This window comes from Pan troglodytes, chromosome 5 (assembly GCF_028858775.2).
Source record: "Pan troglodytes isolate AG18354 chromosome 5, NHGRI_mPanTro3-v2.0_pri, whole genome shotgun sequence".
Classification (NCBI taxonomy): domain Eukaryota; kingdom Metazoa; phylum Chordata; class Mammalia; order Primates; family Hominidae; genus Pan; species Pan troglodytes.
In genome coordinates this window covers 179,431,046-179,447,558 of record NC_072403.2, presented here as the reverse complement: position 1 = coordinate 179,447,558, position 16,513 = coordinate 179,431,046, and the positions used below count along the sequence as shown (strand labels likewise).

The 16,513-nt window shown below is 43.4% G+C and overlaps 1 protein-coding gene across 3 annotated transcripts in view; it reads right to left on the bottom strand.

Moving 5' to 3' along the window:
- Positions 1-16,513, bottom strand: part of TTLL2 (tubulin tyrosine ligase like 2) — a 33,069-nt gene that overhangs the window by 5,156 nt on the left and 11,400 nt on the right. For 2 of the 3 annotated variants that reach the window (XM_054686497.2, XM_016956628.4), the window contains exons 3-4: positions 14,513-16,386; positions 7,452-7,568 (exon numbers count right to left, since the gene is read on the bottom strand). In XM_054686497.2, the coding sequence (XP_054542472.1) occupies positions 14,812-16,371 (1,560 nt within the window). In that variant the 5' untranslated portion in view covers positions 16,372-16,386 and the 3' untranslated portion in view covers positions 7,452-7,568; positions 14,513-14,811. The remainder of the gene's footprint in view (positions 1-7,451; positions 7,569-14,512; positions 16,387-16,513) is intronic. The other variant, XM_063813681.1, reaches the window with a different exon arrangement.

The following is a 16,513-nucleotide window of genomic DNA, read 5'->3' as shown; positions in this document are numbered from 1 at the left end:
TTGTCCCCCACTTCCTTTTCCCTAAGTGGGTGACACTTCATCCCCTGCATGGCTCAGGGATGCTGTGGGGATGGGGGAGAAGGGACCAGGACAGAGTCGTCTCGTCCATTCCACCCAGGTGCTGCTCCTGAAGGGAGTCTCGGGTGGGGCCCTCCTGTCTCTGCGCGTGGAGTCCTGTGGGCTCCATGTTTTCCTAAGGAGCACAGGTCCCTCTCAGAGCATGGGCCCCCAAGTTTCATGGCCATCAGGCGCAGCCCCTCCCACCCCTTCTCTCCTGCTCCTCATGGCCAACATCAAGCAGAAGGCCCTCCCTTAGGTCAATCCTGCTTCCTCCGACTCATCATTCCTTCTGCAAACCTTCCTTGGCTCACCCTGCTCCATCCCCAGGCTAAAGCCCCCAAGTGCTCCCTGAACCCCGCACCCCTCGGGTCCTCCTCACACTGTATCCCAATGACCTGGGGACCTGCCTGTCCCCATCTAGAGAACACATTGAGGATGGAGCTCAGTCACCTTCACCTTTTCTCCCCAGCAGCCAGAGTGGAGAGTGGAGCCTCAGAGGCTCTGGAGCAAACGAAGAGGTGAGAACATGGAGAGGGGCCTCGTGACCTCTGATTATTGGTGTTAAAGTGAAAGGGATTTCAACATGGAGGCTGACGCCCAAAAATGAGGACTCTGATGCTCAGTTTATCAAATTCACATTCGAAACAACCTTTGCTTGAGCACTTAAAGATTGATTCTAATTAAGTTGTCTTAATGAATACTGCAATTATAGGTTTAGCATGGCTGATTCTTTTGAACAAATACCTTATACAAGAGACACAACCAAACAATTCAGATTATCACCTACTTCTTACATACCTCCACTTTGAACCTACTCTACAACATTAACCATTTTCTCATTATTCTATATTTAATTTTTATATTTTCCTAGAATTATTACTGTAATTATATTTTGTTGTCATTTTTACTTCTTTCCCTGCTTTAAAAAGAAAAACAGAAATTCTGTAGTTTGTCTTGCTGTAGGTGTGGGTGTGACAGCGGAAACTGTGTTACTTTCTGGTTATTCCTCCTCCAGCATTTTAAACTCAAGTCACTGGACATTGTATTCAACATTTTATGGTTAAACCTGACATGCTACATTAGCATTCTTGTGTTTCTAATGAACGCCGTTCACAAATGTTTTAGTTTTTTGCAACCTGGGATCAGGCCACATCATGACTTTCATTGCCTTTGTGGGATCTTTTTTCCATTAAAAAATTTAAACACGTAAGTTTTGTTAATGCATTTGTATAAAGGTGTATATATCAATCGTGTATATTGAAACATTTTCTTATACCTAAGAGTTTATTTGTTTCCTTCTGATTTTTAAGAGAAATTAAAACATTTTCGTGGGTTCCTAAAAGTATTGTGGGCCCTCATGTGCCTGAGGGAGACGCTGGCCCTGCCTGGCCTCTCGCCTTGTATATTTGAGTCTCCCCTGCCTGGTGTTCCATCATGCGTGGTCCTGGCGTTCTGAGACATCAGCAGAGCTGGGGTTGGTGTTGGAAACACAGGCATTCTTCACTTTCCGAATGCGCAGTGCCTTCCTGGAGAAGGCTCATCCTGGAAAGGCAGGGTGGGGCTGCAGGGCAGCTCTCCGGACTCACGCTCGGGGGTCCTCAGCCATCTCTGCTGTCAGGTGGCACCAACGGGATCGACTCTTATTTTTTGCTCTTGGCTCAATGCCCATTTTCCCCCAGGCTACTTGGCTTTCTTGTGGTTTCCCAGGTGTCTTATCTGCATCTGCAGATAGATACAGGTTTATATCTATACTTTAGAAGCAGACAATGGAAGGAGTAAGACCACATTCCTCATTTATTAAAGGGAATAAAATTAAATGTGTCATTATATTCTTTTGTATCACAACCATCTTTGTATATAACTTTTTTCTTCTGAATATCATTTTCAGTTTGTAATCAACTTACTTCAATTAACCATATTTCATTATTTATTTTTTATTATGAGTTGATTCTCAAACGACCAAAACTTTTCTGTCTTTGTATCACTTCCCAAGTGTCCTTGCTTGCTGGGAACACACAGCACCTGGCAGGCTGCACTAGCTCCTGGGCTGCTGCCTCACCTTACAGGCAGGCCTTGGGGATACTGTGAGGCCACCACAATAAAGCCCATATTGCAACAGAGCAAGTCACACAAATATTTTGTTTCCCCGGTGCCTATAAAAGTTTGGTTTATATTATACTGTAGTCTATTAAGTGTATAATAGCATTATGTCTAAAATATGAACATATCTTAATTTAAAAATAGTGTATTGTTTTTAAAAATGCTAATGATCATCTGAGTCCTCAGTGAGTTATAATTGTTTTGCTGGTGGAGGGCCTTGCCTGGATGTTGATGGCTGCTGACTGATCAGGGTGGAGGTTGCTGAAGGTTGGGGTGACTGTAGCAATATCTGAAATAAGACCACAATGAAATTTACTGCACTGATTGACTCTTCCTCTCATGAAAGGTTTCTCTGTAGCATGCGATGCTGTTCGATAGCATTTTACCCACAGTACAACTTCTTTTAAAATTGGAGTCAATCCCCTCAAACCCTACCCACTGCCTCATCAACTAAGTTCATGGAATATTCTAAATCATCTGTTGTCATATCAATAATGTTCACAGCATCTTCACCAGGAGTCAATTCTATCTCAAGAAACCCCTTTCTTTGCTCAGTCATAAGAAGCCACTCCTAATCTGTTCAGATTTTATCCTGAGATTGCAGCAATTCAGTCACATTTTTAGGCCCTACTTCTAATTCTAGTTCTTTTGTTATTTCCACCTCATCTACAGTTACTTTCTGCACTGAAGGCTTGAACCCCTCCAAATCATTCATGAGGAATGAAATCAACTTCTTCTAAACTCCTGTTAATGTTGATATTGTTTCTCCTCCCATGAATCATGAATGTTTTTAATGGCATCTAGAATGGTGAATCCTTTCTAGATGGTTTTTAATTGACTTTGCCCAGATCCATCAGAGGAATCACTATCTATGGCAGCTATAGCCTTTTGAGATGTATTTCTTAAGTAACAAGACTTGAAAGTTGAAATTACTCCTTGATCCATGGGCTGCAGAATGGATGTGGTGTTAGCAGGCATGAAAGCAACATTCCTCTCCTTGCACATCTCCATCAGAGCCCTTAGGTGCATTGTCAATGAACAGTAATATTTTGAAAATAGTCTTTTTTTCTGAGCAGTAGATCTCGACAGTGGGCTCAAAATATTCAGTAAACCACTCTGTAAACAGATGTGCTCCCATCCGGCTTTGTTATTCTACTTATAGAGCAAAGACAGAGTAGATTTAGCATAATTCTTTTTTTTTTTTTTTTTTTTGAGACAGAGTTTTGCTCTTGTTGCCCAGGCTGGAGTACGATGGCATGATCTTGGCTCACCGCAACCTGCTCACCGCAACCTCCGCCTCCCGGATTCAAGCGATTCTCCTTTCTCAGCCTCCAGAGTAGCTGGTATTACAGGCACCCACCACCATGCTCAGCAAATTTTTTGTATTTTTTTTTTTTTTTTAGTAGAGACGGGGTTTCTCCATGTTGGTCAGGCTGGTCTCAAACTCCTGACTTCTGGTGATCCACCCACCTCGGCCTCCCGATTTAGCATAATTCTTAAGGGCCCTAGGATTTTTGGAATAGTAAATGAGATTGACTGCAATTTTAAGTCACCAGCTGCATTAGCTCTTAGCAAGATACATCCTGTCCTTGGAAGTTTGAAGACAGGCATTGACTTCTCCTCTCTAGCTATGAAAGTCCTAGATGGCATCTTCTTCCAACAGAAGGCTGTTTCATCTACACTGACAACCTGTGGTTTGGTGTGGCCACCTCCATCACTTACCTTAGCTAGGTCTCTGGATAACTTGCTGCAGCTTCTCCATCAGCACTTGCTGCTTCACCTTGCACTTTTATGTTATGGACATGGTTTATTTCCTTAAACCTCATGAACCAACCTCTGCTACTTTCAAACTTTTCTTCTGTAGCTTTCTCACTCCTCTCAGTCTTTGTGGAACTGAAGAGAGTTGGGGCCTTGCTCTGGATTAGGCTTTGGCTTGAGGGATCCATATCAGCAATAAAGCTGTTTCACTTTCTTGTCATTCATGTGTTCACTGAAGCAGCACTTTTAATTTCCTTTAAGAGGTTTTTCTTTGCATTCACAACTGAGCTAACTCCTGGGTGCAAAAGGCCTTGCTTTCAGTCTATCTTAACTTTGAACAGGCTTTCCCCACTAAGCTTAATCATCTCTAGCTTTCGATTTAAAGTGAGAGATGTGTGTCTCTTCCTTTTACTTGAACACTTAGAGGCCGTTGTAGGTTATTAATAGTGTAATGGGAATAGGGAGGCCTGAGGGGAGGGAGAGAGATGGGGGCAGCTGGTCAGTGGAGCATGTGGAACACACGTGACATTTATTACGTTTTCTGTCTTACGTGGGTGCAGTTGTTGGTTCCCCAAAACAATTACAAAGTAAAATCGAAGATCACTAAGTACAGATCACCATGACAGATATAATGATAATGAAAAAAATCGAAATATTACAAGAATTACCAAAATGTGAAACAAGAGATATGAAGTGAGCACAAGCTGTTTGAAAACGGGACCCACAGATGTGCCCCAACGGAGTTACCACAAACTTCCAATTTGTAAAAACAGGTGCAGTATCTGCGAGGCACAACAGAGCAAGGCGCAATAAAACGAGGTCCGCCTGTGCGTGCAAACCCCTCGCAGGGAGGCTGTAAACACAACGTAGGAACATCGTGAAAAAGCCGGTTCTGGCACTGGGCTGCAGAGGGCGCTGTCGGGTAAACAGGTCATTTCGCGGCGCAAAGCAGCTCACAGCGCGTCTCTGAAGTAACGCGGTTAACGCGGTCAGATTCACCTTTTCAACATGTGCCGTGCCACAAACTGGGTCACTGAAAACCGCGGAAGTTTATTCCTCCCCCCCCCCGTCCCCGGACCAGGTGGGTTGCGCCCTCAGGGAGCTGAGCCGTCCCCGTGAGGCCCCTTCGCTGCCCGCACAGTTCAGCTGTGCCGTCCCCAGCGCAGCGGTGCCTGTAGCTGGTGTGCGGAGGAATCGAGGTAAGAAATGTGCACACATCGTCCAGACAGACGGCCCCGTGGGTCTCCGAACAGAAAAGAGGGGGGCGAGGCGGAGTCCTGAAGGCTAGGCTTGCAGAGGCGGGAGAACCAGGCAGGGGGCCACGGGCCTGCGGGGCTCCAGACAGCGACAAGGGCGGCGCCCCCCACACGCCTGCGCTCCCGGAAGGCCGAGTCTGTCAGCGCTGCCTGCGGTGTGTGGCAGCTGCGCGCTCCTTCCCTGTGGGGCAGAGCTGGCTGGAGCCACCGCCTGAAGAAACTGGGCTGTGTCCTCCGCTCCGGGGAGGGGATCGTGGCCAGTGGATGCTGAGTTCCTTGTGTTGCCTGCCGCAGCCCACAGCGAAGTCACTCTGAAGAGCATCTAGCAGGCCTGCGCTTCTGCTTCTCGTTGCCTTCTAGGCGGCTCTGACCTTGACACCCCTTTCCTCTTCTGCTTATGCCTTCGAATCCTACATTAAGGGAAATGGGGATCCTGTTTTGAAACCCAATGAGAAAGAACCACAACCCTCAACTTCAAAACACTTCCAGTCTCCTGAAGGTTTTTTAGATTCGGAGATCTCCACCCATTTCCCAGGGTCCTTGAAATATTTCCTGGAGCCGCGCCTCTCGCAGTGCTCTGGCTGGAGACAGCAGCGGGGGCTGTCTTCCTCCGCGTCCTTGTGAGCACCCAGTTTGGGGTGGAAGAGTAAAAAAAAAAAAACAAAAACCAGGAACGCCCCACCCTGTCGTTCTCAGGGTCCCCCAGCTCCCCCGGGCTTCCTCTCTCCACCTCTGGTCTTCCTGAGTTTGTTTGATGGGCACTGCCCGAGGTTTCCGGTTGCACCTGCGGGACGGAGGAAAACGCACGCCTGTTCCATCTTCTTAGGAGGGGAAGTCTGAGGCTTTTTGAATGACCACCGTGTAGCGCCTTAATTCTCCTTCACTTTCACCGGTTTTGTCTGCCCCACCTCAGAAGGACCGTCTGTGTTCTTTCCTCCATAGCCCGGGCACCGAAGGCACATGCCGTGCATACAAATTTCCTGTCTCGTCTCAGACTCTACGTGAGCTCGTTATTACTTCAATTTAATCTGCGCACGTTTCACCCTAGGAGAGATACTGCCAGATGTGGCAGCTTTTCCTGACAGATGGCCCGAGGCCATTCTTGCCCTAAAACTTCAAATGCTCACATAAAACCATCCTTCCTAACAACACAGGTTTTCCCATTTCTGTGAGGTTGACCTTTACACCTGAAGAGTCATCGAAACCCAGCTAGTGATAAAGAAGTGAAGATTTCAAAAAAACGGAGGGAGAATGGAGTCTGGTCTCTGGTTTTCAAGCGATTCCAGTTGCTTGATTTAGTCTCATTGGAATGTTTGAGCATTTGAGGAAAAGGCCCTTAACTCTATTTGCCAAACCCCATAAAGTAGGAGCTGAACTGACATTTAAAATCGGAGCAGCCTTGACGGGCTTGCATTCTTACTTGCGTCCTTTAAATCTTTCCTGGAACAGAGTTGAGAGCGTATAAATGTATAAATGCGTGAAAACAGGCAATGAACAAAGTGTTCATTCCAGTCTCGTGTCTAAATTCCCCGGAACATGTTTTTTCTCCTGCCTGTTCTCTGAACTCCATGCAGGTCAAGTCACAGCCTTTTTTTTTTTTTTTTCTTTTTCTTTTTTCACAGACTCTCACTCTGTCCCCCAGGCTGGAGTGCAGTGGCGCGATCTCAGCTCACTGCAACCTCCGCCTCCCAGGTTCAAGCAATCCTCCTGCATCAGCCTCTGGAGTAGCTGGGACCACAGGTGCACACCCCCACGCCTGGCTGAGGTCATAGGCTTTGTCAGGTGTACCCGCAGTCTCCCTGTGCACCCAGCCACGGTTAGAGGTCACTGTCTTGACCCTGGCGGTGACCCTTGCTCTTTGCAGTTGCGCCACCCACTCTGCATCCCTACTTGCAGCAGCTTAATCTGGCCTCTTTCAAAATAATTTCAACCGACAGTAATTGTATATATTTATTAGGTACAATGTGAAGTTTTGATGTATGTTTGCATTGTGGAATGATTGAATCAAGCTAAATAACATATCCATTACTTTACAGGCATCATTTTTTATGTGTGAAGAAAACATTGAAAATCTATTATTTTAGCAATTTCGAAATATACACTACATTATTATTGACTATCGTCACCATGCTATGCAACAGATCACTAGAACTTCTTTTATTCCAGCACTTTGGGAGGCCGAGGCAGGCAGATCACAAGGTCAGGAGTTCAAGACCAACATGGTGAAACCCCGTCTCTACTAAAATGCAAAAATTAGCTGGGCATGGTGGCACTCACCTGTAGTCCCAGCTACTCAGGAGGCTGAGGCAGGAGAATGACTTGAACCTATGAGGCGGAAGTTGCAGTGAGCTGAGATGGCGCCACTGCACTCCAGCCTGGCGACAGAGCAAGACTCTGCCAAAAAAAAAAAAAAATTAATTAATTAATTAATTAATTAAAAAAGAATAACACGTTTAACTTTATTTCTTCATTTTTTACTTAAAGCTTGATTATACAAAATATAAAATTTTTTCAAGAGTTCTACATCACAGGACATTAAACAGTAGAAATATCCGTTCCTTCATAGGTTCAAGTTATATAAATTAAGTCTGTAAATTTATTAAATATGGAAAACTACATAATGAAATAAATGTGAAAAGGATCCAGTAGAGCAATATTGCATTGCTTATGGATTATTAGTTACTTTCAGGATCTAAACCAAGATTCTAAATATTTAGACTGCTTTCATTGTATTTTATATTTAAATATCTCCCTACCTGTGCTGAGTCAAGCCACTTTACCAGAATGTCTGATTTAAGGAAGCATTTCATTTTATAGCAAAAGTTTTTCCATCTACAGTTACCATCTGCAATGGAATTTACATTATGGTGCTGACAAAAACCTCCTGGTTCCTTTTGAACAATGTGCAATAAATTCATTATGTCAACCCCATGGTAAGCCTTACAGGTATCAAAAAAATGGACCAATTACACAAAGTTCAGTAAAGTATAATATTGGTTTTTCCCATGTCAACATTACCCAGTGAAATAAAACATATCAGCTATAGTTGACTTGGTTTCAGGAAAACGACATTTGAAAATTACACTGTCTTCCTCATATCATCCTCGGTCATTGACAAGATTTTGTGGGCCACCATGCTGTGAGCTGTGCGGATGTAGCAGCAAATGAACGAAGGGAGACTTGCTCGGATTGGTCATGAACTGTGGTCCCCACTCTTGCCATCTTCCAGGTACAACCAGATCTTTGCATAAATCATAGATCAAATGAACAAGAAAATTCAACAGTTGCAGAAATGTCACTAACTGTGGTTCATCTGATCGCTGGATGGATTTTGTCCTGGATAGCTTTCTGAGACTTTTCTCTGGGTTCACTGTCCTCCTTTCTCTGGGTTCACTGTCGTCTTTTCTCTGGGTTACCTGTCCTCCTTTCTCTGGGTGCACTGTCTGTTCTCTGGGTGCACCGTCATCTTTTGCAGTCTTGTCACACTCAGTATCAAAGTGCCTTCCTTCAAGGACATCACCACTTTCAATATTTGCAATGACTGTGGCCAATTTATGAACTGAACATTTGTATAGCCAATCCTTTGGTTGTTCGAGCACATTATTTAGATATTGTATGAGCACAGGATCTGTAGTTACAAGCAAGGTGAGTCTGTACTCTGCACTCCAATGAAGGCTTCAGGTGGGTATGTGCTGTGCTGATATAAAATGCTGTTGATACCAAATGGGAAGAACTCAGCCAGGATTCCACGCTCCTGCCAGGGTGATTCTCTGCTCCCAGGAGAGCTGCATTGCCTCAGCCAGGCCCACAGACCAAGGCACATGGGCTTTCACTTGGCCGACCAAGAGTGCAGCCGCTCCCCCGGCCCCTCCCGCAGCAGTTCCCCACCACGGCTTCATAAAACTTAGTTCTTCTGCCTCACTGAACTTTGTACCCTTTGACTAGCATTTCTTCATTTGCCACCCTACCCCCTCCTCAGCCTCTGGTAACCAGCATTCTACTCTCTACTTCAATTAATTTAACATTTTTAGATTACACGTACAAGGGAAGCCCTGTGATACTTACTTTTCTGCGCCTGGCTTTCTTCACTTAGCATAATGTGTTCCAGGTTTACCCATGTTGTCACAAATGACAGTGTCCTTCTTTTTTAAAGGCTGAATGGCGTTTCATTGTAGATATACACCAGCCTTTCTTTATCCACTCATCTGTGGTTGGACACTTCGGTAGCTTCCGTGTCTTACGGGGAATAATGATGCCAGGAACATGGAGGTGCAGACATCTCTTTGACATGTTGATTTCATTTCTCTTGAAAATATACCCAGAAGTGGGATTGCTGGATCATATAGTAATTCCATTTTTTGTTTCTTGAGGAACATCCATACTTTTTTAAAACAATGGCTGTATTAATTTACATTCCTACTAACAGTGTATAAAGGCTTCCTTTTCTCCACATCCCCAGCAAAACACGAAGTGTGATATCACTTCATACCTGTTAGAAGGGATATTGTAATGGATCATCTTTTTAATAATATCCATTCTAACAGGTATGAAGTGCTCTAGTGGTTTTAATTTGCATTTCCCTGATGATTTGTGATAGTGAGCATTTTTTCATGTATCTCTCGGCCATTTATGTGTCTTCTTTTGAGAATGTCTAGTCAGGTCCTTTGCTCGTATTTGAATTTTTAAATATATTTTTGAAACTAGCCCCTTATCACATACAGAGTTTACAAATATTTCCTCCCAGCCTGGGGGTTGTGTCTCCCTCTGTTGTTTCCTTTGCTGTGTAGGCGCTTTTAGTTTGATCTAATCCCATTTATTTTTGTTTTTGTTACCTACTCTTTTGGGGTGATATCCAAGAAATCATTGACCAGACCAATGTTGTGCAGCTTTTTCCTTAGGTTTTGTTCTAGTAGTTGCACAGTTTCAGGTCTTTTGTTTGGGCCTCTAATCCATTTTGAGTTGATTTTTGTATGTGGTGTGAACAAAAGGTCCAATCTCATCTTTCTGCACTTAGTTTTCCCAGCACCATTTAATGAAGAGACTGTTCTTTCCTGTTGTGTGTTCTTGGCACCTTAGTCGAAGATCAATTCCTTGTAAATACGTGGCTTGATTTCTGGCCTCTCCATCCTGTCCCACTGGTCCATGCGTATGTGTTCATGCAACCACCATGCTGGCTTGGTTACTCTAGCTTTGTAATCTGTTTTGAAAATAAATAGTGCTATGCTTCTAGCTCTGTTCTCTATGTTCAGGATTGCTGTGGCTATCTGGGGTCTCTTGTGGTTCCATACAAATTTTAGGATTGTGTTTTCTATTTCTATGAAAAATGATATTGGGATTTTGATAGAAATTGTATTGAATCTGTAGATTGCTTAGGATAGTACAGACATTTTAACAATATTCATTCTGACAGTTTATGAACACAGGATAATATTTTAATATGTGTCATCTTCAATTTCTTTCATCACATTTTATAATTTTCAGCGTACATATTTTTCACCTCTTTGGTTAAATTTACTGCTAAGTATTTTTATTGTTTTGATGTTATTGTAAATGGGATTTTCTTAATTTCTTTTTTATGTAGTTTGTTGTTAGTGTGTAGAAATGCAACTGCTTTTTGCTTGTTGATTTTGTATCCTGCAACTTTACTGAATTTGTTTGAGTTTGCAACAGTTTGGGGTGAGATCTCTAGGGTTTTCTATATATAAGATTATGTCATCAACAAACAGAGACAATTTTATTTTTTCTTTCCTATTTGTTTGTTTGTTTGTTTGTTTTCTTAATGCTGACTAGGACTTCCAGTATGATGTTGAGCAGAAGTGGTGAGAGCAGGTATCCTCATGTTGTTCCTGACCTTAGAGGAAAAGGTTTCAACATTTTACTATTGAGTATGATGGGAGCTGCAGGCTTGCCATATACGATCTTTATTGTGTTGAGGTAACCTCTTTGATTCTACTTTGCTGAGAATTTTTATCATGAAAGGTTTTTGAATTTGTCAAATCCTTTTTTTGTATGTGTGTCTATCATGAAAAGTTTTTGAATTTGTCAAATCCTTTTTTTGTATGTGTGTCTATCAAGATGATCAAATGATTTTTGCCCTTTGTTCTGTTAATATGGGGTACTATATTTATTAATTTGCCTATGTTGAACCATCCTCAAATCCCAGGGGAAAATCCACTTGATTCTGATCCTTTGAAGTGCTGTTGAATTCAGTTTGCTAGTATTTTGTTGAGGATTTTTGCATCTATGTTCATCAGAGATATTGGTCTATAATTTTCTTTCTTGTAGTGTCCTTGTCTGGCCTTGTAAAATGAATTTAGAAGTATTTTCTTCAGGTTTTTGGAAGAGTTGAGGAGTATTGGTATTTGTTCTTCTTTAAATATTTGGTAGAATTTAGAAGTGAAGTCATCAGGTCCTGGACTTTTTTTAAGGAGCGACTTTCTATTATGGATTCAATATCCTTACTTGTTATTGGTCTATTCAGGCTTTCCATTTCTTCATGATTAAGTCTTGTTAGGTTGTGTGTGTCTAGAAGTTTATCCATTTCTCTTAGATTATCCAATTACTTGGAATATAATTATTCACAATAGTCTCTTTTGATTCTTTGTATTTCTATGGTATCAGTTGTAATGTCTCCTCTTTCGTTTCTGATTTTATTGTCATCTTTTTTTTTCCTCAGTTAGTGAAAGATTTAACAATTTTTTTTTGTTTTTAAGAAACCAAGTAGTTTCATTGTTCTTTTCTATTGTTTTTCTAGTGTCTATTTCATTTATTTCTGCTCTAGTTTTTATTTCCTTTCTTCTGACTTTGGGTTGAGTTTATTTTCCTACTTCCCTGAAATGCATTGTTCAGATGTTTATTTGAGATCTTTTTTTTTTTTTTGATATGGGCATTCATTGGTATAAACTTTTCTTTTATAACTTCTTTTGCTGCATCCCATAAGTTTTGGTATGTTGTGTTTCCATTTTCATTTGTCTCAAGATATTTTAAAATTTCCTTTTTAATTTCTTCTTTGACTCAGTGGTTGTTCAGGAGCATATTGCTTAATTTCCACATGTTTGTGATTTTTTTTAAAAAATCGTCCTGTTTTTGATGTCTATTTTTATTCCACTGTGGTCAGAGAAGAAACCTGATATGAATCCAGTCTTCTTAAAGCTGCTAAGATTTGCTTTGTGGCCTCACCTATGATCTATCCTGGAGAATGTTCTGTGCATGACTGTTAGGTCCATTTGGGCCAATGTGAGTTTCAAGCCCAGTGTTTCCTTACTGATTTTCTGTCTGGATGATCTGTCTGCTGTTGAAAGTCGGGTATTGAAGCCCTCCTGCTGCTATCATATTGCAGTCTATGTTTCCCTTCAGATTGATTATTATTGGCTTTACATATTTAGGTGGCCCAATGTTGGGTACACAGACTTAAAAACTGTAACATGCTCTTGATGCATGGGCCCCTTTATTATTATGTAAGGACCATCTTTGTCTCTTTTTACAGTTATTGACTTAAAGTCTGTTTTGTCAGACATAAGGATAGCCATTCTTGCTCTCTTTTGATTTCCATTTGCCTGAAATATCTTTTTCCATCCCTTCACTTTCAGTCTACCTAAACCACCTGCCAAGGAGTCCTGGAGAAGTCACGCACAGCAGTGCCTCAGCAGGCAGGTCCACCAACATGGTCCCAGCTGTGGATTTGAAAATTACCCTGTGCCTTGGCACCAGCCCCCCTCAGCTGTGGTTGCAGGTTAATCCTGCTCCAACGAGGACCTAGAGAGAGACTCACCCATCTGAAACACCCAGAGGCTTGCAGTGGGTCTTGTTCCACAGCAGATGCTGACGGGACCCTCTCTTGGCTCTAGGCCCTCTCGGCTGTGACCCAGGAGCCCTCTTAACAACACAGGGGCCTGCTGGGAGACTCGCTGGTCTAGGCCACCAGGATAGGGTTGCTGGCCTCCGTCCCATTGCAGAGCCTGAACAAGCTCTGAATGCTGACTCCAGCTCCATTCTACTGCCACCCAGGAGAAGTTCCAGTCACATAGGGAACTGCTAGAGTCTCACCCACCAGTGCCCCTGGATGGAGCTTAATGAACTTGGACCCTTGCAGATCCTGACACAGCCCTGGGGCTTGGGTCTAGCCTTTCCTACCAGGCTACGATCTGGGAGAGTTCTGCCCAGCCGGGGTCCTGCCAGGAGACACACAATTCCGTCCCTGGAGTAGGCTTGCCAACCTCTGTCCTATGGCAGATCCTCAAAGGGCCCTGGACCTCGGTCCTGGCCCATCCTGCCTGCAGACTGAGAGTGGTTCTGTCCACCTGGGGACCCTGGAGGCACACGTCTAGCAGTGCCCCTGCAGACTGACTTCTGACCTTGGTCCACGGGGGGTCTTCTCAACTGGCTCCAGCTCTTCTCAGCTGTGACCTGCGACCAGGCCTGCCCACCCAGGAACCTGCTGGGAGATACGCCTGTCTGCGCTTCCCCATCCCTACCTTTTTTTTTTTTAAATAAAAAACTAATTTTTCTTTTTTTTAAGTGAGAAGAGTCTTGTTATGTTGCTCAGGCTGGTCTTAAACACCTGGGCTCAAGAGATCCTCTCACCTTGTCCTCCCAAAATGCTGGGATTGAAGGCATGAGCCACCATGGCCAGCTTTTAACTTTTTTATTGTGGTAAAACACACATAACACAAAATGTACCATGAGTGATATTTAGTGAATTCCCCGTGTTGTGCAACCATCACCTCTATATAGTTCCAGAACATTTCTGTCACCCCAAAGGGAAGCCCCCTACCCATCAGCAGGCACTCCTCATTACCCCTCCCCTAAGCCACCAATCTGCTTTTGATGGATTTGCCAATTCTGACATTCCATATCAACGGAGTCATACAACATGTGGCCTTTTGTATCTGACTACTTTCACTAGAATAATGTTTTCAAGTAACCTCCTGGAATTTTTATGTCTTAGGACTGCAGATGCTTTTTATGTGGCAGGAATGACAGCATACTTTGATCTGGGAGGCCATGACCTCACATGCTGTGATGGTAAACAAATGGCGACAAGGCCAAGGGGCCACTATTGAAATACAGCCCGAGGATGCCCCCACAGGGAGCTCTTTGGAGCAAAGTCTGATTTCAAGCCCAGGATTTGTAAACAACAGAGTCATTAGGGCTTTCAGTGATTTATCTCACTCTGAATGATTGTCTGATCTTAAGTTAACAAAATAATTTTAACAAATAACTGGTTGATTTAAAAAAACACACACAGAAAGTTAACTCCTGGCTTCTTTTGTACTGTTTTCACCTAATAATCCTTTAAAAATATTAGAATAATCTTTTTCTCCTCTTTAAATACATACATAGCATAATCGTAGTGTAGCATATTCAATTACTGGTGGGAGGCTGTGTGGTATTTGTAGAATTCTTTCAAGACACCTGAGCAAATAAACATGGGATGTAATGTAGTTTAATCACCACTTGAACATATTGTGCTTTGTCAGAGCTGTTATATTTATACATATGGCCACATCTTCAGTCCCAATGTCATAGTTAACATGCTGGTGGCACAGGTAGGGACTTGAACTATTGCTTTCTCTAGGAGAGGATCCTTGGTTTTTAAAAATCCATGTCACTTTTTCTTGATTTGATTTTTTACCACTTAGGAATGTTGCTTATTCATTAGTTTCTGGAGCTCTTGGATTATTCTTTTGACATTTAATCCATTCCTGGAAGCTCCGAGAGTTGCTTCATTGAAAGGAAAAACAAGAACAAAGTTGCCTGCTTGGGGATCTGGAGCTTTGCCATGGTCTGAGAGGACACACGGGGAGGTCTTGGTCTTGCAGGAGTGCGACTGGAAGAGGGACGCGTAGGGCATGAGTGTCTTGTGAGGCGTGTGCCTGCTCCGTAACTTGGGCTTGCTTTGTGGCATCTCCCGTGTTGACAGATGAAAATCCTGCCCACTCATCTCTCCTTCCAGCTGGGAGGCAGGTGCAGCTTCAGGACGCACACTCACAGCTTTCTCCACCACAGAGTCATCCTCGTTGTACATTCTGCTTGTGAACGAAAGAGAATCATAAGGAAGACAGTCATGAGCATCAAGCCCACCTCTGTCACTTTTTGCAGCGTCGATGTTGGAATTTCCATGTGTGGCATTACTGGCTTCTCTCCCCTCATTTCTTAGACCATTTAAGTAAATCAGGTCAATAATATCATGGACAAGTTTTCTCTTCACCAACACATCTGTTGAACAATCCAAGGTCAAGGCTGGGCTGTAGTTGACCTCTAAAAGCCATGGTTTCAAGTTGTCATCAATCAAAATATCAAACCCAAAGAGCTCAAAGCAATTGGCAGCAAAGGGGACAGATGGTGCAATGGCGAGAATGGTGAGAATAACCATGTGGTGGATTTTCTTCCACAAAAGCAGATCGTCCACATCCCAGCTACGAAGGTAGGAAAAAAATCTGCTGAGCGTCCATTTACAACCATGACCAATCACTTCTTTGATCTTCTCATAAGAGGCCCCGGATTTATTGATGCTGCTGTTGGTCAAATGGGCATAATTGTTTTGCAAATTACTGAGGTCAAACTTTTCCGTGGCAAACCGAACCAACCCTTCCTGATAAACATAAATGGTCAAAGGCTTAAAGCCAGTAACACAAACATAGATGCGGAGATCACATTTATATCTGCCAATAAGTAAAGGATTGGAGATATATTTCTGCACTATGTACATATCATCAAAGATGAAGTCTTTAAAGTCACTGAAAATTAGTATCCCCCTCCCACGAGATAACTCAGCAGGCTTGCAAATCCAATAGCTGTGCTTGGTGCCCAGCATCTGCCTCTCCTGAAAGTACTCAGCCACGAACTTGGTGTAGTCACTGGGCATGACGAACGTCAGGGGGATGAACTGGTACAGGGAAGTGCCATACATCCTCCTCATGTGCTTCAGGTGTTTGGCCAAACAGTCTTTCCTGGTAAGCTTGGTGGTTCCAGGGTGGTGGTTTAGCTGCTGCCACGGTTTAACACTGTTGTGTTCGGCCATTCGGAAAGAGGGTGTCCTCCAGTACAGGTTCCAGTCCTCCGCGTTCTGCTCCTGCTTATCAAACTTATTCCACCCCCTCTCCAGGAGGACGCTTTGCACCACAGCCGGGGTGGTCTCGTCAACGCGAAAAACCAGCGGCTTCAAGAGGGCCCCTGAAGGTTCATCTTCCGCCATCAAATGAGGTTTTTTCTAAAAATGGATCATTGAGAAAGGTTAGGAGAGTGGTCAAGACCATAACCTAGTAGATTTTTCTGAGGAAACCATGCACCCGGTGCTGCCAGCTGCCCTGTGTGTCCACCCTCCCACTGTGCAGTCT